This window comes from Sceloporus occidentalis, unplaced genomic scaffold, assembly GCF_023333645.1.
Source record: "Sceloporus occidentalis isolate IW3139 unplaced genomic scaffold, rSceOcc1.0.p SCAF_70, whole genome shotgun sequence".
In the NCBI taxonomy this organism is placed as follows: Eukaryota; Metazoa; Chordata; class Lepidosauria; order Squamata; family Phrynosomatidae; genus Sceloporus; species Sceloporus occidentalis.
Window position 1 is genome coordinate 1,392,501 of NW_028317050.1, and position 26,755 is coordinate 1,419,255.

General features: G+C 37.8%; 1 protein-coding gene across 1 annotated transcript in view; it reads left to right on the forward strand.

Moving 5' to 3' along the window:
- Positions 1–17,263, forward strand: part of LOC149286319 (cytoplasmic phosphatidylinositol transfer protein 1-like) — a 94,782-nt gene extending 77,519 nt beyond the window's left edge. The window contains exons 5-11 of the mRNA XM_089494229.1: positions 6,808–6,815; positions 8,149–8,220; positions 11,599–11,691; positions 12,041–12,196; positions 13,954–14,017; positions 14,534–14,620; positions 17,106–17,263. Of these exons, the coding sequence (XP_089350355.1) occupies positions 6,808–6,815; positions 8,149–8,220; positions 11,599–11,691; positions 12,041–12,196; positions 13,954–14,017; positions 14,534–14,620; positions 17,106–17,263 (638 nt within the window). The remainder of the gene's footprint in view (positions 1–6,807; positions 6,816–8,148; positions 8,221–11,598; positions 11,692–12,040; positions 12,197–13,953; positions 14,018–14,533; positions 14,621–17,105) is intronic.
- The last annotated feature ends 9,492 nt before the right edge of the window (positions 17,264–26,755 follow it).

Below are 26,755 nucleotides of genomic sequence, written 5' to 3' on the forward strand. Positions count from 1 at the left end.
ACTTGCAGTTACTTCCTTCGATTTGGGGGAAAAACAGCTTTTTCGGTAGTCATTTACCCTACACATGTTTTCTTACGATATTGAGTGTTTTCCTCTCATTGACATTATTACTATCTTGACATCACCTGGACATGAGAGTGAAAGCTGTGTCGGAGCCATTCTATATTTGCTTTAGTTCACAGGGAAACTCTACACTAGTAGCCATGGTCACTTGTGCTAACAGCTCTTATCAGTGTGATAAGATTACAATACTTCGCTATGGTTCTTTGCTAGTATGGGTCTGCACAAAACATATAGACCTGTTTGCCTAGAGCCTTGGATCCCAAATGTTAGAAGCAAACAGAAAACCCAAAAAATTAAAGGAATACAACCACAAATTTAAGTGCTGATTTAATTTAACTTTGCATTTTAAACTAAAAACACATTTAAGTTTATATAAAAAGGCAGAAATCTAAAATAAAAGTTTGTTCTTTAACACCTGCAGTAATTCCATGGGTTATTTCTTATGAGGATATGATCTTATGTCCATAAACAAGGGCGAAGTGCTGGGAGACAAAATGACCTGATAGGACTCTGGTGTCCTGTTATCTGCCGAGTTACACAATGGTGTGTGTGTCGCTGCTGATTCTCCAGTGCTGACATTTGAAACTCCTGGTGTTGCCTCCCTGTGATATCCCCAACACCTCCTGCCGTTCTGGTTACTAGTTTCATTATTCTTGCAATGAACTGCCATTTTATTATTAGTATTCAAAAATATATAGCCTTTTTCCTTTTTTTAAATAGTTCTAGTGCTTCTGCGTCAGGAAGAGTTTGGTTTACCATGCATAATGTATTCAATTATTTGACATTTCTTCAAGTCTTCTTGCACATTGAATTATGCATTATGCAGGGCCAGCCAAGCCCTTTGCACTGGAGATAATTTCATAATCAAAAAATGAATAGCCAAAGGATTAAAACTACAACTGAATTTAAATTTGAACTGAATTCCTGGCAAGTACATGGAGTGCAAGAGTTAAATTAAAGGTTGCATGTCCTCTCTTGAAAGTCGCAAAATTCAGCGCAGACATCGTCTGGACACATCAGTGAATGCACTTTAAAAATGGACCAAGGCGGTTGAAAATCGCCCCTTCTTTCCCCATTTTGTGCTTAATGGGGTGTGGGTAATTTAATCCACTTGGTAGGTATAGGTCCCAAGTATACTTCCTTAATCACCATCCTCTGCTTATACCATACGGCAAGTGCATATCCCATTCTGTACCTCACCACCCTATTCTGTTCCTTGTGGGATTAAAATAAACTGTTACTGCCCACTGGAGTGAAGAGCGACAAAATGTGTTCCATGTCTCTCCCTTCATCCCTGCCCAGTAGGGTTGTACTTTTTTGCTGTTTAGAGAAAGGACCCCATTGTGAAATAGCATTGCTATGCTGACTTGTTGAAGGAGGGGTTCGTCAGTGTCCTTAAATATGCTAAAATGGCAGCACTAGGACATGAGCATAAAATAAAAATATTTTTGATAAATACCTAAAATAAGTTCATTTAAAAAGAATTGTAATATTTTGGATGACAGTGTTCTCTTAACATCAAATTTTTTTTCAGAAGTAGCCAGAATATTTAGAACAAAACCCTGCAAGATTTATTGCCAATAACATTAATGCCAACTTCTGTAGTAGCGTAAATAACGGATGATATTCATACATGGGAACGCTCTAGGTTTCACCCAGAAACACCACATCTCCGGGTTACTGTGCTCAAGCTCTGTGTCGGTTTAGGCACCCTATCCCCCCCCCCACACCAAATTTAAGTTGTTTGAGGCTACCCCCACCGATGTATATAGCCAGCTCCATCCATATATACGATTAGTCCCCCTACTTGGAAAGCCACTAATTTCATGCGTGTCCGACGCATTTCTTCCTTAGGACTAAATTATAGACTAGCTTGCTTTTTTGCCTTTGACTATTGATGGACCTTACTTAATATACGTTTGGAATCAAGTAGCTATTGGTAAGTGGTAACAGTGGTAACGTTTCAGTGTAAGAGTCTACTAGTTCCATATGGCAAAATCCATTGTTTTAACACAAATATTCCAAAAGGATTATCCACATTGCTGGATTATATAATTTCCAGTGAGAATACAAAGTAACATGTTTCTCATCCATCTGGCACCTAGATAAATCTCTCTTAATTTGCATATTTTAGGAATAAAAAGGAAAGCCTCCAAAAAGGAAAACATTAGAATGATAAACTTTGCGATGGCAACGACTGACGTATAAAAAAAAATAATGAATTTTTTAATAATGAATTTTAAGCAATGCAGGTTAAATTTAAATATGTGCCATGTATAATATAATGTTGTTTTATCTGCTATTCCTTTATAACATAATTATAACTACCTTATAAGAATTTTGTAGAATAAAGACCAACATATCTAATAGTATTCCTCATGATTAGCATAATTTTTATAATTTACTTAGTTCGACATAATTAACTAATAGGTTCTGAGCGATGATCTAAAGAGCTCAGTCCAGGGTCCACTAGCCATTAGGACCCAATTCTGTAGAAAGACGCAGGAGATCAGTGTACCAGAAAGTCAGCTTGTCCATCAGCAGTGTTTCACCGATTTTTAACTTGGATTTGAAGGGGAGATGGAACCATTTGCTGAAACCAAACATCTGCAATTGCTCAGCACACGGCTACGGCTATTTTCTGAACCAATTTATTGCCCAACCTAGTGAGGACAGTTAAGGGTCTGGAGGGAGGGAAAAGCCAGGGGTCACGCTTGCAAAATCTGTTCACATAGGAGTCTGACTTGCCACCATGTCCTTTGAATCATGGGGTAGTACCACCACATGTGAATATATGAACCTCCTTCCCTACAAGAGTCAGTAGAAAGTTTCTCAATACTGTATAGTATATTGGGGTTGTATACCATAGATCCACTGTAATTACAGTCTTTGTAAATCTATTAAACTCATTAACATTAGACATTACTCTGTTGCATTGTGAATAACACTTAAGCAGAATGTTAAGTCCTATAACCACTGCCCCCCCCAACATGAGTCATTGGCAGCCACAAACATCCACTGGGGTGTCTGTAGTGACTCCTTAATACTAAGGTGTCTCCAGTGATTGCTTATTTAAAAGCCTAAATCAAGCAGGTGCACTCTGCTCCCAAAGCAAAGGATTTCTACTAAAGCTTGTCATTGAACTGGCACTGAGTAAATACAGACCAAATGTTTGCAAGATTGTCACTTGAACAAGAGTCAACATGATGGGGGAGGGAGACGCACATTCAAAAGCTAACCAAAAACGTGCATAAAATAGAATATACCAGATTTGGGTGCTTTATATAAGATATAAAATGTATAATGTAAAGCCGATCTGTCACATACTTTATACATTTTAGAAATTATTTCCCTAAATTATATACCGGTGTTTGTAACAGGACTTGCATTGCCCCCTACAAATTACAATGCTGTTCCTCCCTTTACTTGTTATTCCTCCCCTATGGCGGCAGCAGTGTAGTATTTTTTCATGTGTTGATTTTTGCATAACATTTTCCACAACCCTAGTCACTATAGATTAAAACAGTTTTGCACATTAGTTCTTGTTTCACAAATTTTACATGTCACTATTATATCCACTAAATACACCCATTATATGTTGAAATAAACAGCATTAAATACTGTATGTATAGCAAGGTGAAAGGCATCATTTATGTCATCTTTTGTCAAATTTTAGCAGCCTTTATAAGGGTCAGTGAACATGAAGGGCTTGGACCTCCGGATAGGAAATTGATTAGATCTTGCTGGCCCTGCCATTCTGGAACACAGAACAGCAACAGATACATAGAGTCATGCTCACCACATACACTTGTACACACACATGCTAATACCACAATGTAAAGCGTTAGGTTGTGCATGTTAGTGTAACAGACGCACTCATGATAACACCATTCACTAACATACACACACTTTAATGTGATATGCTGACACACACATTAACACCTTGTGGTCACACAACTCACTATAACATTATACATTTAGCTATATAAAAACACTCTCCAGCACCGTACACAAACATTCACTCTCTCCAGCTGACCCTTTTTCTTGGGGCATGGGAGCCAGACAACCACCCTAGAACCCCCATGAAGTAATGCAACATTCAAATAGACAGTTTTATCTAAATACAAAAACTCATACCCAAATAATTTAAGTCGTGTAGATTGAAACAAAGAATTATAATGTGTATAATAATGAAAGTTTAAAAATGTGGTTCAGGCTCCATGAACCATGAAGAAAGAAATAGGAACACCTCCACAAATGAGTGAATCGTAAAAATTATATATAATTACCCTACAGATCTTGCTGCTCCCGAAATCAACACTCCTCACAAGTGTTGTTAGAAACAGTATGTAGAAAAACCGGGGCGCATAGATATGTGGGAAAAAAATTAAGCAAATATAGTGTAATATGTCCCAACAAAAAAATTAAAAGTGTGATATTGATTGCACTCACAAGTATAGTTGAAAATGATCGCTCATCAAAAATCCGGACTCTTTTCGGTCTTGGAGTTTCTGTGATTAAAATCAGGAAACGAAATAGTTATGCCCATCCGCTTGTAAGTTTTTTACCTTTATTTATTAAAAAAATACCAACTTTTATTGCACTATTTCGTTTCCTGATTTTAATCACAGAAACTCCAAGACCGAAAAGAGTCTGGATTTTTGATGAGCGATCATTTTCAACTATACTTGTGAGTGCAATCAATATCACACTTTTAATTTTTTTGTTGAGACATATTACACTATATTTGCTTAATTTTTTCCCCACATATCTATGCGCCCCGGTTTTTTCTACATCCATGAACCATGAAGTAAGGTTTTCATACTGTGGATTCAGTTTTGGAATGTTATACAGTAAATTAGATCTCCCAGCAGATGTTCAAACACAAAACAGATGATGGAACGTTGCTTTCAAGACTTACTCTGGTTGCAGAATCTGCTTTTCCTTTCACTGTCACGGTTATCGGTCACTAATACACATCGGGTGTAGTAGGTTTGGCTAAAGGTCGCTCATCTGTTTCTTGGCATTTAGATGTGGCGTCAGTTCCACCTGTAGAAAGTATTAAAAGAGTTATTATTAGGCTCAAGAAGAACAATATCATTTTCTTAAAAATAATCCCCTGTAGACACAGTCCTTTGTCCAGAGGTATGTATGCTCACATTTTACAACACCTCCTACTTCACTGATCATATGAGAATAGATCTCATGTAGGTCACACATTTACAAATGAAACCAAGCACATTTGCTTCTTTGTGTTTGCTTTTCTGCTCTGGTACCTGCCATATGATCACTCTTGGATGTGATGGGTTCATTGACTGAACCCAGAGAACCCAGAAAGCCATTTCAAAGAACATGCACAAATAATGGGGATATCTGCTTTATGCTCCATTGCACCTTGGGGGGGGGGGTTCAATTTCATAATTTCAATGAATTAAATGTGACTGTTCCTTTAGGATGATTCGTTGTAATGGCATCATCTCACCATTTCAGGTGAAATAAATTCCTTATTGGAAAACTATAAACAGTTGTTTTACTTTTTACCGTTGACAAAAGACTGCAACCAACATGACAACAGAAATGGTTAGCACTGCTTTCATGAATACAGCTTGGAGTTTAGAAAACTTTGTTAATTGGTAGACTATAAAAATGGCCTGTTTAGTATATTAACATTTTCTGAATGGTTTAGCCATTCCTAAAATATGGTTATAGATGGTCTATTACTTTAGATCCCTTCAAATATTGTAATTTGATCAGGTTTGGGCCGGTCATCTGACATCCCAGGCAAATGCCCAGGGGGGCCATTGGCCAAAAGTGCAACACAGTTACCCGATCTGCTGCTGCAGTGCGCGTCCCCTGGGTGAATATGCCCGGCCACACACTACGTGGGCATAAAAAAACATAGTGTGGGCTCATGCATATCCAGATACCAACTGCACTAGTGTCGTCAGGAGGCCACTGGCCTTAAGGTACCAGGGCTACCTTGTCATCCCCAGCCTGGCCCCGAGTAGAATATTTAACTCGACAAACACTGGGCTGGATTTACTGGGCTAGGATCAGTGGTGGAGATAAATTCGTCAAGAGTAATTTAATAGCAGTCCTCCCACAGATTGCGGGAGAAAATGAGTTAAAAAGCAGCGATACATTTTATGTCAGTTGATGAATCTGCTCTAATGTATATCTATTTTATTTTTTTTCCTGGCAATCTATGGTAGAATTGCTATTGAATTATTTGTGATATCTTTATCTCCATCATTTGATCCATTTAAGTGGTGGAGATAAGTTTACCATAAAATGCTTAAATAGTGGTCCTCCAGACAGCAAAAGAAAATACATAAGCCAGCCCCCATGGTTGTGACTATTAGTGCTGTAGAATAATGTGATATTAAAAATGGATATAGTCGTGTCGGCACAAGAGAAAATTGAGTGTTAAGTTGAAGTTGATGCCTGTATCTTTTTCTACATTGGCTCAAATAACAAAGTTATGAAAACTGTCAGGAATGGAATAAAGGGATCTAAATTAAGTACAAAAAGACTGTACGAGTTCCTAGAAAAATTAAGACATACAATTATAAAAAATGAAACAAAAATAGGCTATTAATAGAGTTTTAGGTGGGAGTTCTGACACTAGCATAAAAGTGCAACCGCAATATGTAACCGACTTTGTGCCAGGAATTCCATGCACCTGTCTAATATGTTTTTTTTGTGTTTTCTTTCCCTGTGGTTTCCTTACATGATGGTGCACAGAATATACAGTAAGTCACATGATTTAAGGTATATGTATATATGTACGGTGCTTTTTTTTTTTTTACGTTATTGATTCAGCTTCCTCCTTGTGAAAATAGTTTACAGAAAATAAAATCCTAAAAATGTTAGGATTTTATTATATATCATTCCCCCGGATCAAACAGTATGATTTCTAAACATAGTCAGTTAGAACTGAAAATTTGGGTCATTATGCAAGTTTTTCAGTTATGATTACAGATGCTCCAGTGTCCCAGGAAGCCCCCTAAGCAAACAATACATATGAAAGTACTTTGTATTTACTTTCATATGCATTTTTACAAGCTGAAAAAACCATTTACTAACCTTAAAGAGAAGTTGCAGCTCCCTACCAGCTCTGTGGCCCTAGGATTCTTTTCACCGATTGGTGACAGGAAACAAATTCCATTGAATTCAATTAGATTGGTATCTATGCATGCGCGCGGGGGTCTGAATAGACCACACAGCATTAGCCAAGCTAGTGCTGGAGTTGACTGGCGCCAAGCATATCACATGCAACGTAATGCATTTAGCCGAAGACAAATGCATAAGGGAAATACGGCAGAATCCCCTATGCATTTGTAAGGGGGTACCACTACCACTCAGCTATCATATTCATTAAAGGGGTTGCAGTGAAATTTTAATTGCAGGCTCATCACGATCAAGAAAACACACAATTGATGCATAATTAAGCAGCCACTGAGAAAACAATACATTAAACCACCCGGCCCATCCAGTCCGCCTATCACTCCCGATGCAAGGGGGTTAAATAATTATTTATTGGTAAAGCTAGTATATGATATTAGATTATAAATGATGGTTGCCATTGGGTAAAGCATCCCATACATAATGGTGTTTGCCGATTGTAGGCCACATTGTGCCACATTGCTGTTTGTAATGCAAATGACTGAGCACGATGTATTCTTCATATTTACAGTCTTAAAAGTAGGAAACGTTGAGCAGTGAAAACAGAAAAATAGCAAAATGTAGCCAGCCAGCCAGCCCTGGAACAGAATAGATAAATCAAGTTAATGTATTACTTTTTTATGTTGTTTACACTGGGGACCGTGAAAAAGGTCTAGTGCCTTCCCTTACCTGATGTTTCTCTTTATAAAATGTGCCATCATTTTGCAAATGATGCCTGGATAATTAAGCATTGTGTACAGGGAATGAAAACGCATAAAATCCTATCTGCCCTGCGTTATAATGGTTTGTGTAATAATGTATTCTAAGCATCACCATTAGCAAAGTGATTTGTTAATGTTCATGGGGTGCACTTTAATGCCTTTTTATATTTACCTACCACTCTTTTTTTTTTCTCTCTAGTGCTCTTTTTTACCAAAATTTCAGATTCGGATTGAAACAAAGTTTGAAAACAACAATGGTAGCAACGCACAGGTAAGAAAGTCAGACATCAAAAATCTTACCATTGGTATACCTAGGAAGTCCCAGTCTCGGGGTGAAGGTCACACAGTATGAAGCCGACTCATTCCTATTCTCCTCTGCTGTGGTCATATACAATACTCTCAAACAGGGATATGCACCATAACGTGTGTGTAGCCAAATTGAATGAAGTTTAATTGCAATCAAGTGTATCTTTTAATAATGACAAATCAAGGTTTCAATGAGGATCGGTATTAGAGCCATTTGGTTAACACATTTGGCAAGTTGCTGCATAGAATCTTTACAATGGGCCATTGAAGGGTTAATATGTCAAGCGTCTTATGGTCAGCTCATCTAGAAAGTGCCCAGGGTTAGATGTTCAAATATAAAACAGTAAAACAAAACTTAATTTCAGAATGTTTTATAGTGTCAAAGGACGGATCCTAAATAACATAATAGATGAAAACCGAAAATAGGCAGAAGAAATATTAAAATTATGGTTGGTATACAAGATACAGTCGTAGGCCAAGTGATGTTACAACAGTTACTTTTTCGTGTTTGATCTTACTAAAAATAATAGATGACAAAATCTATCTTGGGAATATGGCTGTTCAAAGACATACTTGCTAAATTGCTCAGTGACGCAGGAATTAATTGGTTAAGCGCATGTGAATTACATAAATCCTAACGAACTGGTCGGACTCTATCCATGAGAATTGGGTCTCTCGAGAGAGGAAAGAACTAAGAACAAATGTCATTTTTGGCAGATAAGATTGAGACATTCAAATGCCCTCGAGTTCTCCGTCTGGCTCAGAGGCTCTAAAAGAAGTCTCTGCTCTGGAGAGTTGTCACGTTGTGGTTCTAGTGGGCTCTGGTACATTTTTAGCAGTGAATTTAGATTACAATATAGCCTTCGCTGAAAACTGGGATGCTCCTTAAAATCAAATGGTTATGAACAATCTGCTTTTTTATTTGTAGCTTTAGGTTTGAGGTTGAGTTGTACTGCACTCCCCCTCGCCTCCAGCACCATCACCACAACCACCACCACACCCCTTCTCCATTAGTTTCTTGATGGAATGAATGTAAAATTTGTGTTATAATCTAAAAGAGGGAGAGAGATTTGAAAGCTTTTAAAGCTAGTGTGGCCTTAGAGCCCATTGCTCTTTCCCTCTTACCATGATTTCAGTATATATGCAGTAAGCAGATTCTACTTGAATTGACAAATCAATTTTTTTTACAAAAAACGGGTGCCTTTGGTGTTATAAAGACGCCATTTCCTTGCCACTTGTTTTTCCATAGGATATTCTGAATCTCTGTTGACATTAGAGGGAATCCTTTTTTGAATCTCATTTGCACTGTCTCATTTACTACGCCTAATAATAACATAGTCTCGTGTGGCTCATGTTACGTTCCTGAGCACCCATCTAAAAAGGCCGTTTAACAAAACACAAATGATCCTTTATTAATTATATATTATATATATTATAACCCAATGCTTAACCCATTTAGAAAGACTGCTTCTGTTCAAATAGTCCAAAGAGCACACACTCGGACATGATGGTACCCTATAGTAAATTCTATGCAGTTAAGTCCTAAAGGAGGGCCATGTTGCCAAATTTGGGGGCCATTTCTGTAGACCGTTTTATTTTTATGTGACCGGTTGCTGGTGGTATTAGTACACTGTATTTTTTATTTTTGTCTGTTTCCCATGATCACACTATAAACCCCTAGATAGCCTATACTGTTTAATAACTGTAGTACTCACAGATATTCTCTTAAATACCTAGTCCTGGTATTTCTCTAAAATTCGACATGTGTAAGCATATTTTTGTTAGCAATTCGTTAAGTCATTGACAGTTTGAAGTGAATATTTGCTTATTTTTATGTTTTTATAATGTTCTATATGAAACAATGTAGATTTATAAAATAAAGATAACTTTTTGTGGCATTATAGAATAAAGGGCAATATAGGTCATGCATTTTTGTAACTATATCAATTATTGTACTGTTCCTTTTAAGAGTATATTTATACAGATTGCCATAGCTTTAATGTCTCTGTTTTAGAAAATGATCACATTGATCTAGGCCAATTTAGTAAATTAAACGATACTAGCTCTCCCAATGTTGGGGTTTCACTCAGTTTTACATAATCTTAGGCTAACATTTTAATCACTGATCTCGTTTGAAGAACGTTAATATTTTTCCTTGTGCAAGGTGACAGAGTCAGCAAGAGTCAAGTGTTGTAATCAATCCAGCCAACCACAAGGTTTTTTTGTGAACAACAATGAATGCTTATATATTTGATAAAAAAAATGTAAATTACTTGGTAAACAAAAGTACGGAACCCAGTGGTGTACAACTGGAGGTTAGGACTTCTGTCAGAAATCCGGAACAAATCCAGGCTAATCCTGTTATAATATTAGATGCAAATTATAGTCTTCTGGCTGACTGCACTTCTCTAGCAAAAGTCACAAAATAAACATTTGTCTTTCAAATTCGAAAAACACAAATCTGAAATATAAATGTTATTTGCATCAATGCAAACTGGTGATTCTAGAATGAACTCAAACTTCAAAACAGTTCGCAGTGCTGTAAGCAGCGGCTATAAAACCTTAAACCATTACTATTCATTCAGAATACATTACAACGGCAGCTCAGGTAAATTTGTAATTACGGCAGCCCAGGTCTGGACTTGGACAACATCATTCCATATACACCCTATCTGCTACGTTCAACTGGTTATGCCCAGGCGTACACTGTGTGAGCACAAAAACATGGCGTGCGGCCTCTCATACTCAGGTGTCAACCACGGCGCCATTGCCGCCTCATCGCCTGCGGTCCAGCAGCCTAATAAACAGACTACACCTACCTGAAGTGATGGAATGAGAAGACCGAGTGGAGATTGGCTGATTATATGTAAATTAAGTCATGTCAAACAGCTGAGCTTAATATTACAATAATATTAATATTTCAGATTCTGTTTTTTATTCCATACAAAAAGTAAAAAATGAATAAAAATCTCATTAAAAACATGCCTGCTCAGAAAGGGGTGGTCAGTAAAGCGAGGCGCTTCTCAGAGCATCATCCTTCCTCTTTGCTTTAAAAAAAACCACATATTTAACAATTATTATGCGCCTTGTTGCTGCTGAGACCGGACAGGTTTGCCGTTCATAATACATGGTAAAAATTGCAGAGGTGAAATATTTAATTTCATATAGGCTTACTTAAAACTCTTGGTTGAATGAATTCAGTCTTAGAATATTGTACGCACGTGCTAAAAGCATTATATTTTAAAGAAAATAAAGTGGGTTTTAAAAAAGAATGCTTTTCAATACTGTTAAACAGAGTTTTACTAAATTGTTATTAGCTCACTATAATTCGTTAATATTGCAGGTCTTTGGAGAAAAACCTACACCTGAAGAAGATGTCTGCTATGTGGATATTGCAGGTGATGACATCACAGAAGATTATTACAAGAAATCGGAGGTAAACAATATGTGGAGACTTTATCAACTAATTAAATACTTCCACAATAAATTATTATATTAAAAATCTCACCCGTTGATTACAGATATGTACAACTAATTTCCAAAATGGGATTTATAGCATTATATAGTACATAAAAAGTGCACTATTTAATGGGTAGCTATTCCTACATATGAATTGATGTTTGCCAAACAGCTCCAAGAGTCAGTGCTTCGTAAATGGGATTTGGCATTAAGATAATTTGTATCTTCCACCACAATTTATTAAGTACACATATTTTGTGTAAGAAGTGTATATTAACAGGATGAGGCTCACTAGACATATTTTGACTGATAAACTTTCTTATTAGGACCTCAGAACATTTCATTCGGAGAAGACAGGTCGAGGGCCATTGCTACAGAACTGGAGAGAGACTACGCAGCCCATTATGTGCTCCTATAAGTTAGTAGCTGCTAAATTTGAAGTTTATGGTTTTCAATCAAGAGTAGAAAGCTTTGTTCACAAGGTAAGCATTGTTTCCACAAAATTACATGATATTACATTAACAAAAAGGTGGTTTAACATTAAAAATGGTTCAACGTTAAAAGATGGGTTGGCACAGTTATAGTTAAAGGAACAATCTAGTCCCCAAAAATTGTATTTTATTAATGCATGCCAGTGTCCATTCTGTGCACAATGCACATTTACTGCATGGAAATTATGAAAATGATTAATTTATTGGATTTAGAAAATGGGAATTCTGTTTCATTTAACACTTTTGCTCCGCTATGGATGTACAGGTAGATGCCAGGATGCCCTTTAAAACATACAGGACAAAACCCAAGCACTGGCTTCCTGATGACCTTTCTTGTGTAATGGTGCATGCCATTAGTGCCAGTACACTGTTATGTAAAGAATGCTTGATCACAAGATCAGGCATTCCCTTCTGGTATGTGTCAATCCTGACACCCACCAAATGTTCACTGGAGGAAAGGAGAATACCAGCAGTGTCTTTTTAAACCCTGAAGTGATTGCTCCCTCTGCTGGCTGTTTGCATGTATTAAGATCGGCAGTGCAGGCCTACGATGCCCTGCTTGCTGATCACAGTGTTACTTCCACATGAGAGGAAGGACAGGGTAAAAAATAAATAAATGAAAAATATAAGTTGTGAGCCCAGTGATGTCACAGTGACATCGATGATATGCAAAATGTATAAAAGATACCCAAAAGAATCTCAATCCATACTGTACTAGAAGCAGTATAGTATTGTAGGTTGAAAAAAAGACTTCAGTCTAATACTGGCTTAAAGTCGCGGAAGGTCTAAGGGATATTGGGGACATTTTTAAAAAAATATATATAATTATTATTTTAAAGGGAATTCGTGGTTTCACAAACATATGGTAAAAAAAAAAAAATCAAAAAAAAAATCTAGTCCTAGGGTATGAAACACCTCCGTCCTGAAAGAGTTAACCTCCCTCCGTGCTGCCTCTGCCAAAACAGGAACCATTACTATGAATGAAACATTCTTGCACGTGCTTACTAGAACTCCCTTCAATTGAAGCAGCACCCAATCACAATTATTTTTGCAAAACATCAGTGTTGTGATGCATACATGTGATGGATTGACTGCTGCTTTGCCCAATGATTGATAGTTCTACTGAGCATTTACCATACTGAGGTATGCTCTCAGCTTTCAGTACAAGCAGTCGCAGGAGGAGTTACATGAGATAAAAAAAATAATTTTCTAACTCAAAAAAACTAATAAATGCACTAGTCTGACTGTGCCATCTTTGTCCCTTGTCCCCTTCAACATACACTCTGGCACACATATGTAAACACACTTACATACATTTACCTATACTAAGTAACACAAACACACACTTACACATCCATGCTCACAGACACTCACACACACACATATCCATGCTTACACGGACATGTACACGTGCATGCTCGTGCACACGTACACATCCATCCTCTCACACACTTCTACATAGACATTCATACCCACATACACATTCATGCTCACATACAGAGCCCCTTTTGACAACCAAACTTCAGGTCCTCTTAGTCTCTGATGAACCATGATCTTGGACTAAAATATATTAGGCCTGTCTTTTTTTTCTTTGTTATAATAAGTGTGTACTTCAAGAAATTAGTAATTCAAGGACACAAAATATAATTGTTGTCATTTGAATAGAGCTAATAATCAGTGTGAAATGAACTGTCTGTGAAAAACTAAAACATCCATTGAAATAATAATTGTATTCTTTATACTTCCAGAACATCAGAGACATTTTACTTGCCGGCCACAGACAGGCTGTTGCTTGGATGGACGAATGGTATGGTAAGTACTGAAACAAGGTTTTACGTAGGAATGATTAATGCACACTGTGAGAAGGACAGTGGCTAATAAGAGGGAATAAAAACGGCTGGGACTAACAAAGACAATACTGAACAAGAAGAGGGTCAGAGATCAAATAGAATAGATCATAAGCAAGTGATTTGATGTTAAGAAACAAGAGCAAAAATGGAAGTGAAACCGGTTAAAAGTGATTTTTGTTCTACAACTTTAAGCCTGAAGGTTTAATGTCATATAATAAGTGTTTCACAATGTTAGTTACAAAGTGTTAAATTCAGCATATTACTAAGAATTGTACCTTTAAATGAGACACCTGGTCACCCTATACTATGTATTTTCAGACTTTAGCATTAGTTATGTCCTCATGCGTGACCATATGCACATATTGACCAAAAAAATAAAAGAGAAAAAAACTTCCTCTATTTAGGAGGTGGCTGGAGCCCAACCCAAGGAGGACTTGTTCTTGTATGTTTTATACTAAACGCCATGTTATTGTTTCAGGTATGTCTTTGGAGGATGTAAGGAAATTTGAGAAAAAACTTCAAGAAGAAACAAACTGCAAAGTAAATTCACAGAAAAAAACTGCAGGTGAGCTTTAGAGTGCTATTATAAAATCCAAAATCTATTTAAATTTATTTAAAGGGAAATTATCACTCAAAAAATATTGCTGCGTCGGTCCGAAAAATATCCATTGCTCTTCTTCAGGTATTCACTAAATCATTTGTTTCTGAACAGCCAAGTGCTATAGATGGAAGGCAAGGTTGTGAATATGAGTTTTCTCTCCGATGTCAGTAATAAAGAAATAATGGCTGTTCCCCTTGAATAATAAGTTGTTGGACACCTTCAGCGAGATAAAAGGGCCTGTTCACTAAATCTTGAGTGCTTGGAAGTTGGCAAAAAAATAAAATTTGCAGTAGCAAACAAAAGTCCAGCTCACAAGTTCCTTAATGCCACTATGCATTTCCAAAAAAAAATCACTAAGCTCGCATACACTCAATTTTCGGAGAGTTGAGTTGAAGCGGGCTGAAAAAAGAAAGCAATTTACAGATTAATACATGATTTACTTGCCAGTAGCAAATGCGAATTGGAACTTATTTCTTTGCAATTTCACCTTATATTCCCAGGGGGTTGTGAAGTGACTTAAGAGCCCCTCCTCCCCTCCCATATGCAAAAATAATATAAAAATAAACTAAACTAAATGGGGGTCCAAAGATGCAGAGCAATGGTCTTCTTATGCATTATGAGGCAGAAAGTAATTAACAAAAGTCCTGGGTAAAGCATAGCGTCTTACTACACCCTAGGGGAGGCACAGACCCCATTCAAGCCAATGAAGTACTTTTATGGTTATTTTCTTACCTCCCCACCCCTCCATGCAGGTAGTGGGGCAAGAGGGGTCATTATCAGGCCCTCTCCCTTGGTTAATAGGGGGCCCTGGGGGCCACCGTTTCATTTATTTTATTATATGTATAAGTTCCCGTTATTTTTTTTTTCTGGGTTTCATACTGGCACATGCACATTTTCATTCAATTCACATCCCCTTGCCTGAATTTTGCAAACAACTTGCATGTTCGTGAATATGTGAGTATTTCTGCAAGTACGCAACTTCTGGTGAATCTAGTCAGTCAGTCAGCCGACCAGATCAAGATGAATGTTTTCTTGCTGTTAAACCGATGGTTAAACCTCATGCCTTTTATATGTTAAAGTTAGACTTTATAATGAGTCAGATAGAGATTGGAGTTCTGAGTGAGGTTACAATAAGGCCTTAAAATCAAAACTAAATTAATTAAAATAAAAAGCAAATCTTATTTCTGCATCATTGGAAAGACAAGTCTATATCTATAGCCATTAGAAGGTATATAATCAGGGATTTTATGCATAAATGCCATCTACATAGCATATTCCCACATTAGAGAGTGGAACATTGAGGGGTATTATGAGAAAGTGTATATACCCGCATGAGATATGCATAAAATGACCCCGAATAATTCAGAACAAAAAGGGATAGAAAAGGGAAAGACTATAAAGTTAAATTTAAGTTTTGATGACCTTTCACATGTCTGTTTTTGAATGTCATGTAGATACAGATGTCCATACCACTAGGAGGCCATGCATGTGCCTGTACAACATTTCATAAAATACTTTTTGTTTTGTGTTAAAGTATATTAATCAATCTTTAGCTATCCAGAACTATGATAAAACTATGGTAAGGCAATAGGTAGTATATGTAAGTAGATACTGAATATATTCAGAATTGAGAAAAAGTGTATGCATTTCAAACAACAAATTTGTCTTGGTATTTAAAGGGCCAATCTGGTAACTCGTAGGGGAAATAGTTTCTGGGTATAATGAATCCCCAGATCCCAGAATGTTCCCTTCAAACTTGATTTGTTTATGTCTGGGGAAACTTGGTGCTACTCAGACAACACAAGTGTCCTCCGCAGATGGGCTCCAGAGTTCAACCCCTATTAAAATCCCTTTGGACTCACTACGATGCTTCACCCATTGACGTAATGCATTACACCCACATTTTAGAGCTGAGCTAACCACAGATTATGTTGGTGCATTGTAGTCTTATCCGTCATTAAATTATACTATCAGTAGTACTGAAGTTGTATATATGAACTGGACCAATATATGAAAGAGGGAAGCAGATTGATAGCACTCATCACTCAATTGTGAATAGGACAGCTGCCCCAACCATGAATTTGGCTTTATTATGTTTTCTTTCACTGTGGCGCCTTATGCATCCATTCTCTCAATTACGTCTTTTTGTAGATTGTAATCCCTCTAACCGAAGATGTTCACAACATTCACGGAGTACAGTAAGATGAGTTTTGCTGATAATTATGCTTCTTTCCCTTTTTTTTCTCCTTCAATAATGGATATTCTGATTTATTTCTGATTTCACAGTGTATAAACACAAACTGATCTAAAGCACTTCTTACTATAGGAAAGATTTCCCAACATGGGCAGCCTAATGTCACAATACCCTGGCACCATGTGCACGCCTTTCTCATTCTTAAGTATACTTACACGTTAGTTTTTAAACACTAAATTATTTTTTGTCTTGTAGATTCCCGAAGTGAAAATCACCTAAGCATTGCTGGAGGGAAACATTCTATTAACCGGTCAACGTCATGGAATAATGGAAGCGAGGCACATTCTTACGCTGCGACCAATGGGGCTGCAGAATTAAAGCCAAGACCAAGACTGCCCTCGGCTCCAGAATAGTTCTTGAAGGAATATAATTCTTAATATATGGACCAGGATGTGATGTAAAAAAAATTTCCTGAGGGTTGTGTTTTTCAGCACCAAGGGTTTAATATATCCATGGCAGATGGCATAGCCAGTGAGATTTTGATCACCGGTTACCTTCTGCATTCTACGAAGTTTAAGAGAAGGCTCAATAGCATGGACTTGTTTGTATAAACATAGATTTGCAGTTTAAAAATAATATTTTGGATTTTCTAATGTTTAAAAGAAAAATGGCATCTGTATATTGAGTTGTGTTTTTAGAAACAAAAAAACTTCTCTATGAACAAATTAATGGAGGAAGCGTTTTAGGACCGATCTTTTTTGGTGAGACTCAAACAAATGATGCACTGAGTGGTTTTTCATTTGTCACGACACAGATTCCTTAGCTCTAAAAATAATGAGAGAATTCCGGTATTTCGTCCTGTTTGGCACATTTAAAAAATAATTTTGAAAAATAATCATTTACTTTTTTTTTTGTTATCATGCGTGTCATTAACAAGTTTGGTTATCATGCTTTAAGGCTACATATTATATAGTAATTCTATTCTGCTTTTCAGCATTTGGTTCATGGTCAATATATGCATCCGTAGTCCAGAGCATCAGGGTACTAAAGAAATGTATAAAACATGCATTGTATTGGCTTCCAGTGGAAAAGTATATATACAGTGTAGTCATGCAACATGTATTTGTAATTGTACACCTGTGTGTATGCTTCACAGCTCAGGTTATACCTTTTAAAGGGTACCGTGATTCTAGAAATCACCCAGCGAGTCCAGGGTAATGTAAATGAAAACATTCATTGCTATATTATAAGCTACCATGTTACGTTCGCTATAGGCTTGCTGTTCTGTTCACAGTTTTGCTAATGTGATTAAAGGACCACACAAGTTTTGTTTTTAGAATTTTTTTTAACTATGTAATTTGTATATGGATATAAAAACACTTATGGGCTTTTACTGTCTCCTGTCTAGATCAATTGCTGTATTTTTTTTTACCTTCGACTGAAATTACCTTTTACCAAATGAATTCCGTTTCTCACAGTTTTAGTGTCTGGTGTTTGTTCTTACCCCTATATTATATATGTGAAACATTTATATAAAATAACACATGCAGAAAAGTCTGTTACATTTCATTAAAAAGTGATATTTTAAGGAAAAAATTTAAAATATATTAATCATACAACAGTCTTAAATTGCATAAATTATATTTGAGATCAGAAGAGGTGTCAATTTCTATGTAAAAACAAAAACTATAAACAATATTTTTTGACTGCATAGAATTCTTGACTTATACGCATATATGGCGTATAAAAACTACCACTATAGACATCAACCTTTTTTATTCGCTTTTAACAAGGTCAGCAGCAACAGATTGGAAGGAAGCAAAAACTCTTTAAATGCACAAATAATAATAAAAAAAACACTTATTTTAGTATCTTGGACATGAACTTCTGTACATGGTAAAAAAAATAAAAAAATGTGTAACCTGAATCAATTAAAAAATTGGTTTATATTGTTTGGAGAAGACTTTAAATCAAAACATCTTTGCAGTAAACCTACCAATTTGTTTCATAATTCCATATTAATATTCCGCACATTTTTATTATAAAAACAAAAAAAAAATGTATTCCCAAAAGTAGCGCTTTAGCAGTTATTAAAATACACACCTTTAGCTATTAAATAAGAGAACAAGTATAGCCAGAAAATATTATAAGATGAGTTCTCATTATATCATTCATTATTTATATAAAAATAAAATTGTATATAGTGAGCTTGTTATATAGATGATCTGCCCGTTAATTCTTTATTATCATCATGTTTAACCACTTAGGTCTTAGGATGTGGCTGATGATAGAAACTAAACCAACTGTGTGCAAAAACAGGACATATCTTTCGTACAGTTTTATTAGGCTTAAAAATTAGGAACCAGAGAGATTTCCATTTATTGCCACAGTTCTTGTCCCTTCTGCAGATATTTAAAGTTTTCAAATTTAAATGTTTTTCAAATATTTAAAACATGACATTTAGTTATGTTTTAAAATATGCTTTATTTGATCTTATGTAAACACTCGGCTTTCTGAAAATGACCTAGGTCCCTAAATTGGTTCCAGACATCCCTTTGTGGTTATTAAGAAGACAAAAATAAAACATGCTTTTAAGCTTAAGATATGTCATGCATTAAGTATTAATTTCCCTTTAATTAGTCTGAGGTTTGTGTATGTGATCATGGGCAACTTTGTCTTATGGCATTATTGTCCTTATTGTTTACATTGGATAATGATTGTATTTTGTGTATATTCAAACGGGTATGAAAGTACATACAAGTTTGGAAACTGCGTCCTTTCATTGAGCTTGTTTTCTGAACACACACACAACCACAACATGCTCGCCATCATATTCCTCAGCTCTGTATTATCAAGAATACCAATGCACATACAGAACATGATTTAGCACATGGAATTGGGTACACATATCAAAAATTCCTGATGATGACCACTTTTTTCTTGGGCACATATGGAACAATGCACCATACACACCAACAGTACAAGTCTTCCATATATGTCCCAGGGCTAGTAGCCAACTTGTGTATTCCCCAGCACAACTGCTATATCAATGACACCTGAGAAACAAGATAGTAACTTGTAGTTTGTAGTTTTGTTTGTCCTAGAACATATGTGTATGTCTGTCTATTAATGTACATGTGTATATGCTTATAGGATGTGGATGTATTTATGCACAGCTGTGTGTATATATTTACTTGTATATACATGTATGTCTGTGTATTGCTACGTGAATACATATATACATGTACGTATCTGACAGCGGATAAAAAACATTTGTCCCGTCTAGTCTGCCCATGTTTTTCTGATGTAAAGACTCAAACCTTAACCAGTCCATGGTCTTCTATTAGATACAGGATAGCTTTATGCCTGCCCCATGCACATTAAAATTCCCTAATTGGATTAGCCTCTACTACTTCTGCTGAGGAGCTCTTCTACTTATCTACTACAACATTTTTATTACGGTGGCGCGGAGGAGAGAGAGGGGCGCCGGCATGTCATGCTGAGCGCCGGAATATGACATCATACATTTGGAAGGTAAGTGAACTACAAAGAGGGGAGAGGGGAGACAGAAGGGAGGCAGAGGTGGTAGAGAAGGGAAGAAGGGGTTTTAGATAGTGAGAAGGGGAGGAGAGCAGGTAGACATTGAGAAAGGAGGGAGAGGGTAGATAGTGAGAAGGGGGAGAGGGGGTAGATGGTGAGAAAGGGCAGTAAAAATATTGAAAAAGAGTGAGAATGAATGTGTGGATAAATTGTGTGAATGACAGAACAAATTAATTTGTGTATGAATTGTCTGAATGAGTGAGAGAATGAAAATTAATGTGTGGATAAGTTGTCTGAGGGAGAGAATTTATTAATTTGTGAGAATGCATTAATGAATATGTAAATGATTTGTGTGAATGAGTTAGAGAATAAGTGATTGTGTGAATGAATTACGTGAATTAGTGAGTGACTAAAATTTGTGTGTATATCATAGATGTATAATTGATTTGTGGAAAGGCAAAGATGGCACAAGCAGGGTGTTTATAGGACAAAGATGGCATAGGACGGGTTGTTTGGGGTCAAAGCTGACAAGTCTTACGTGTGTTATCTGGGTGCTATGTGGGCAATGTGGACGCCAGGGCTGGCTTTGGGTTGTGCAACCTGTGATCTATGCGGTTTTATATGGGGTTTGTGTGTTATTCTTTTGATCCATATCTGCTATGCTATGTTTCCATACATTATGTATACCTGTAAATACAGGGTTTGTACGTCTTATTTAGTTGATCAATATGTGCAACGCTGTTTCCGTGTGTATTTGATCTATACCCTCAGTGCTGAGTTTACATGTGAAACTCTTTACGAGAGGTATGTCTTTATGTTAAACATGAAGTGTTAAGGAAATAGTATATGCTGATAATGTGGAAGCCTTATCTGTAGAAATGTGCTGTTTTAAAAGGGTCTGTGCATTAAGTTTAGGTATATGCTATAAACCCCTAAATGTTAAAATCTGATCTTCATCAATGCTATCAAACATTGAAAAAGATCCACAACCGAGTACGGCTTTAATCTGGGCAGTTTAATTATCCAAACATTTAACAAAACATAAGGAACAAGTTTTAAGCCTGTTAAATGAGAACTTCATGTTCAATTAGACATCGACACGAAAGGACACCTGTACAAATTTGCTAATAATAATGTAGAGCTTTTGTCAAATATTCAAGTAAGGAAGCATTTGGGGACCATAACATGGTGACTGTTGAGATCAATTCTAAAAAGCAAACCAGGGAGGGACGCCAAACAGGAACATTTTAAGAAGGACAGATTCAACAGGTTAAGGACAGAGGTGAAGCTCTTTGAAAGAGATGAATATTTCCTAGGAACTAAGGTTAAGTTGGTTAATCAAGATCAGCATAAGGGAGATGTTTATTTATTTTCCTCCTCTGCATACACAATGGAGATCCAATGCCTCCAGGTCTAGAAATTAATGCTAGATAAAAGCACCAAATGTGATTAGATAAGATAGAATAAACTATAAAACAAATTAATATAAGTAAAGCCTTATGGAATGATCGTACACTGCTGTATATGACAGTATGGACAACCTTCCCAATTGTTGAATTTAAGTGTTTCAGCTACACTCATTGCTAACACGCGTATAAAAGGAAGAACATAGGCAGCCATCTCCATAGAAAAGCATTGGCAGAAGAATGGTTCATACTGAAGAGCTCAGTAAACGTGGCACTGTCATAAGATGCTACCTTTACCACAAGTCAGTTTGTGAAATTTTTGCCCTGCTAGAGCTGCTCCAGTCCACTGTAAGTGCCATTATTGCAGAAGCATCTAGGAGTCACAACGGCTCAGCCATGAAGTGGTAGACCACCTACAGTCACAGAGTGGGGTTCCTAACTGCTGAAGTGCGTAGCGGGTGAAAATTGCCTGTTTCTGCAGTGGGCCACTTCATCAGAATTGTATACGTGCGAGGGCCGCACTCATTTTTCACTGTGAGAAAACATAGCCTTTAATAAGATATGCAGATTAAAATAAAGTAAATGACACAAAACCTTTACTTTTCCTCTCACTGGTTTCTGGGCCTAGAAAGTTTTGTGACTACAAATTCAGGATTCTGGATAAGTAAAAATGAAATAGTTATATTTATTCTAGGGATGCACTGTAATGAAAATTCTGGACCGAAACCGAAAATTCAGGATTCACTTAGCCGAAGCGGAAAATGAACCCCACCTTTAAAAATAAAAAATCCCACAGTTTTAATAAAAAAGTTACACACCGAAATTGTACAAAAAAATTTAATAATATATATATTTTTTTGATTGTTAACAGCAGTCTCAGGCATTTCCAGATTCCAGCATGTACTGGTTGGCTGGGCATGACAGGAGATAGGTGATTGCTGTCAACAATCATATATAAATTAATAGTTATTTTTTATTTTTTGTCCAAATGTCCAAGTAAGTAACACACCAAAATTGGACAGAACATTCAACAATATGACTTGGCATGCCAGGTCTTCTCATCCAACATCAGCGCCTGAAATCATGAATGTTCTTTTTGCTAAATGGGCACAATTCCCCAAAGACACACTCCAAAATCTTGGAGAATGCCTTCCTAGAAGAGTAGAGGCTGTGGTTAATGACCAACTCTATATTGCCCATGGTTTTAGAATAGGATATCAAAAAAAGTTAACAGCGTCACCGCATCCTCCTTTGCAGTGGCGACTCTAGAAACAATATGTAGGGGGGGCACACAAGATACCACAGGCAAACTGGGGGGGCATTAATAATTTCCAAAAGTAATGTGCTATGGAATTATACTTTTGTTATTGGGCTAAAATAATACTTGATTATTCAACATGGGAAGCCTGAAGCCACAATTGAGTGCGACTAATCCTTGAAATAAATATTATAACACAATAAATAACTTTTCCACTAAATGATTTCAGGGCCTTGAACGTTTTGTCCCCTGAAGTCACTACAACTTCAGGAGGGCATTTTATCTCTGGATAAATATAAATTAAATAATTCCTACTGTAAGTTAAGTGCCAGGAAACAGATGACCAAACACACACACCAACACAGGCTCTGTCACACCGACACCCAGACACACACACCAGGACAGGCTCTGCCACACCGACAACCAAACACACACCAGGACAGGCTCTGCCACACTGACAACTGAACACACACACCAGGACAGGCTCTGCCACACCGACAACCAAACACACACCAGGACAGGCTCTGCCACACAGACACACACACCAGGACAGGCTCTGCCACACCGACAACCAAACACACACCAGGACAGGCCATGACACACTGACAACTGAACACACACACACCAGGACAGGCTCTGTCACACAGACACCCAGACACACACACCAGGAAGGCTCTGCCACACCGACAACCAAACACACACACCAGGACAGGCTCTGACACACTGACACCCAAACACACTGTTATGGTCTAGCTGCTTTTCTGCTGCATTGCTGGAGGCTTACACCCTGGCTGGGTTGCCATGGCTACACTCCTGTCACTCCTGTGACTCAGCCCATTGTCCAGCCCACAGCCAGCCCCTTTTGGCTATTTTAGCAGCTAAACTTCACTTCCTCCTTGCCCTTGTGTTGTTTCCGGCTGCAAGTGCTATTGCTGTGTTCCTGAATTCCTGTGTATGACATGGCTTTCTCTGACGTCCATGCCAGCTCCTGATTCCTGGCTTGTTCCTGACTTCGCTGATCTCTGTATTCCTGACCCCGGCTTGTCTGAGTACCCGTCTTGGTTCCTGACCCCGGCTTGTCTTTTGGTATATGCTTTTGGATCACGATTTGGCTTTGTTCACTATTGTCATTACAATAAAGGTGATTGCATTTTACGTTTTGTGTCCGTCTGGTTCCTGGTCCCTAACACACACACACCGAGGACAGGCTCTGCTACACTGATAACCAAAAACACACAAACAGCAGGACACAATCTACGTCACAGACATCTACATCAGGATGGATTTTTCACAATGCATTGTCATTTATACCCCCCTTAGTGTTTTTGCCCCTTGTGTATTGATGCCCCTGCTGCCCATATATATTAACATTAGCCCCAGTTGCCGATAGCAGGTATAGATCAACACATTAACACACAAACCAAGCTTTGCTGAAATTCACTTGTGATCTCAAATAAACAGAATCAGACATACAAATCCTGTATTTGCAGGTATACAATAGTATATGAAACGTAGCATTGGAGGTATAGATCAAATAAATACATGGAAACAGCATTGCAGGTATTAATCAACTGAATAAGACATATTAACCCTGTATTTGCAGGTATACATAAATAATGTATGGAAACATAGCATAGCAGATATGGATCTACAGAATAACACAACCCCAGCTTTGCAGGTATATATCAATTGGAATTCACAAAAAAACACGTAATTAAAAGGTATATTTAAAACCCCCTAAATTACACGCATAGATCACAGGTTGCATACCCCAAAGCCAGCCCTGGCGTCCACACTGCAATCACACTCCTATCATACCCAGGCAACCAGTACATGCTGGTACAGGGTGGCTGTAAGTGATGTGCAGACCCCATACTGCTGGCAGCATCAATACACAAGGGGGGCAGCTAGATAGGTTTCAGCATGTACTGGCTGACTGGGCATGATTGGAGTGTGATTGCTAACAGCAATCACAGTCCCATCATGCCTAGGTTCCAGCATTTACTGGTCGAATGTGTAAGTGCTGGAACCTAGGCATGATGGGACTTTGATTGCTGTTAGCAATCACACTCCTATCATGCCAAGTCAGCCAGTACATGCTCGAGGTGCGGCCCGCGTAAGATCGGTTGCACTGCCTGGCGATCTTACGCGGGCCGCACCTCGAGGTCTCGCGGGCCGCATGTTGGCACAAGGCTTCTGTCTTCGTTCTCTGCTGCGGTGGCCGCTGCTTCACTGCTGACGTCATATTTCGGCGCTCAGGATGAAATGCCGGCACCGCGACGGAGGTAGAGGCCTCGTGGAGGAGAATGGGGGGCGCCGAGCGGTTGCTAGGCGCCCCTCTCTCTCCTCCGCATTAAAAAAATGATGGGTTTTAAAGTCGCATTGCGACTTTTTTCAGAATTCGGCAGGGGGGCAAAAGGGGGGGCAAGGATTAACCTGGGGGGGGCAATTGCCCCCCTGTAGCGACGCCACTGCTCCTTTGACACAATGGCCTTGGACATCATCACATGATCATCCCAATAACTTTAAAATCCCACAATCATAGTGGGAAAGGATGCTCCCAATGGGCTGTTACTTTTCTTACAGGGAACAGGATGGGAGGTGAGGGGGAGGCACAGCTTAAGGTCAGCACCTCTTATAGGGTGTTTTGGCTCCCCCTCCATTAATAGAGGGCCCTGGGGTCACTCATTTGTCTTTTTAAATTATTTATTACCCTCCAGCCACAAAGTGTATTTTGTGCGCTGGAACTATTTGCAACTCACAGGTTAGTGACTCTGCAAATGACTTGCTCCTACAGACAAGTGTATACTAGCCGGATTTAGTAAATGTGTGCATTTTGCCCTACTTCTGCAACATTGATGTTTTGTTCATTGATAGCACTCTACAAAGAAGACAGATCATCCATCGAGACTTGAGGAAAAGGGTTGTCACCTAAGGTGGCAAAGAAGTTTCTTTACAGTCAGAACAATGAAGATCTGGAATTAACTACATAAAGAGGTTGTACTGTTCCATTGATGCCTTTAAATACAGGCTGTATGATTTTTATACAGAAAAAAGGACACTCGGGGGCGCTCGTGTATACCGGTTTAGATCAATCGAAAAAATAAAACAGAAAGAAACAATTAATAGCATAATATTGTATACAAAGGTGGCGCTGTATGACTAAGTGATGCACTCACACTTTGTGTAGACTTTCAAGCGTCATAGGACATCCAGTCCTCCAGGTGGATGTATAATGGGAATATGCAAGGAAACAGAAGACACGTGGAAAAACCCAATGGTGTAGTATTTAACAATAGTGTGACCCGCAAATATAGAGAGACACTTACACTTACTACAAGGGTATAACACCCATCAGATATGTATTCCTGGTATTCCTGCTCCGTGCTGTTGGACACTTTTCCGTATTCCCCGGATGTGAACTGGCGCTTTGTGATGGAATAGAGGTAAGTCCACACTATATTCCAATCAAGTATATTTATTTATAGGCTATAAGCCAAAATAATAAAAGATTATAACAAATATCCACTCAGGGATGTTTGAAAAACATAAAATAAAAAATCAGATAAAAGAGCTCTATAAAATCCTCAAATCCTCAACGCGTTTCGTCAAATAGACTTCATCAGGAGTATTCATCGTTTGTTGTGTGTTTCTTTTTAAATGTTCCTGTCTCAGACTGTCCTTCACTACTTTTGTCTTTA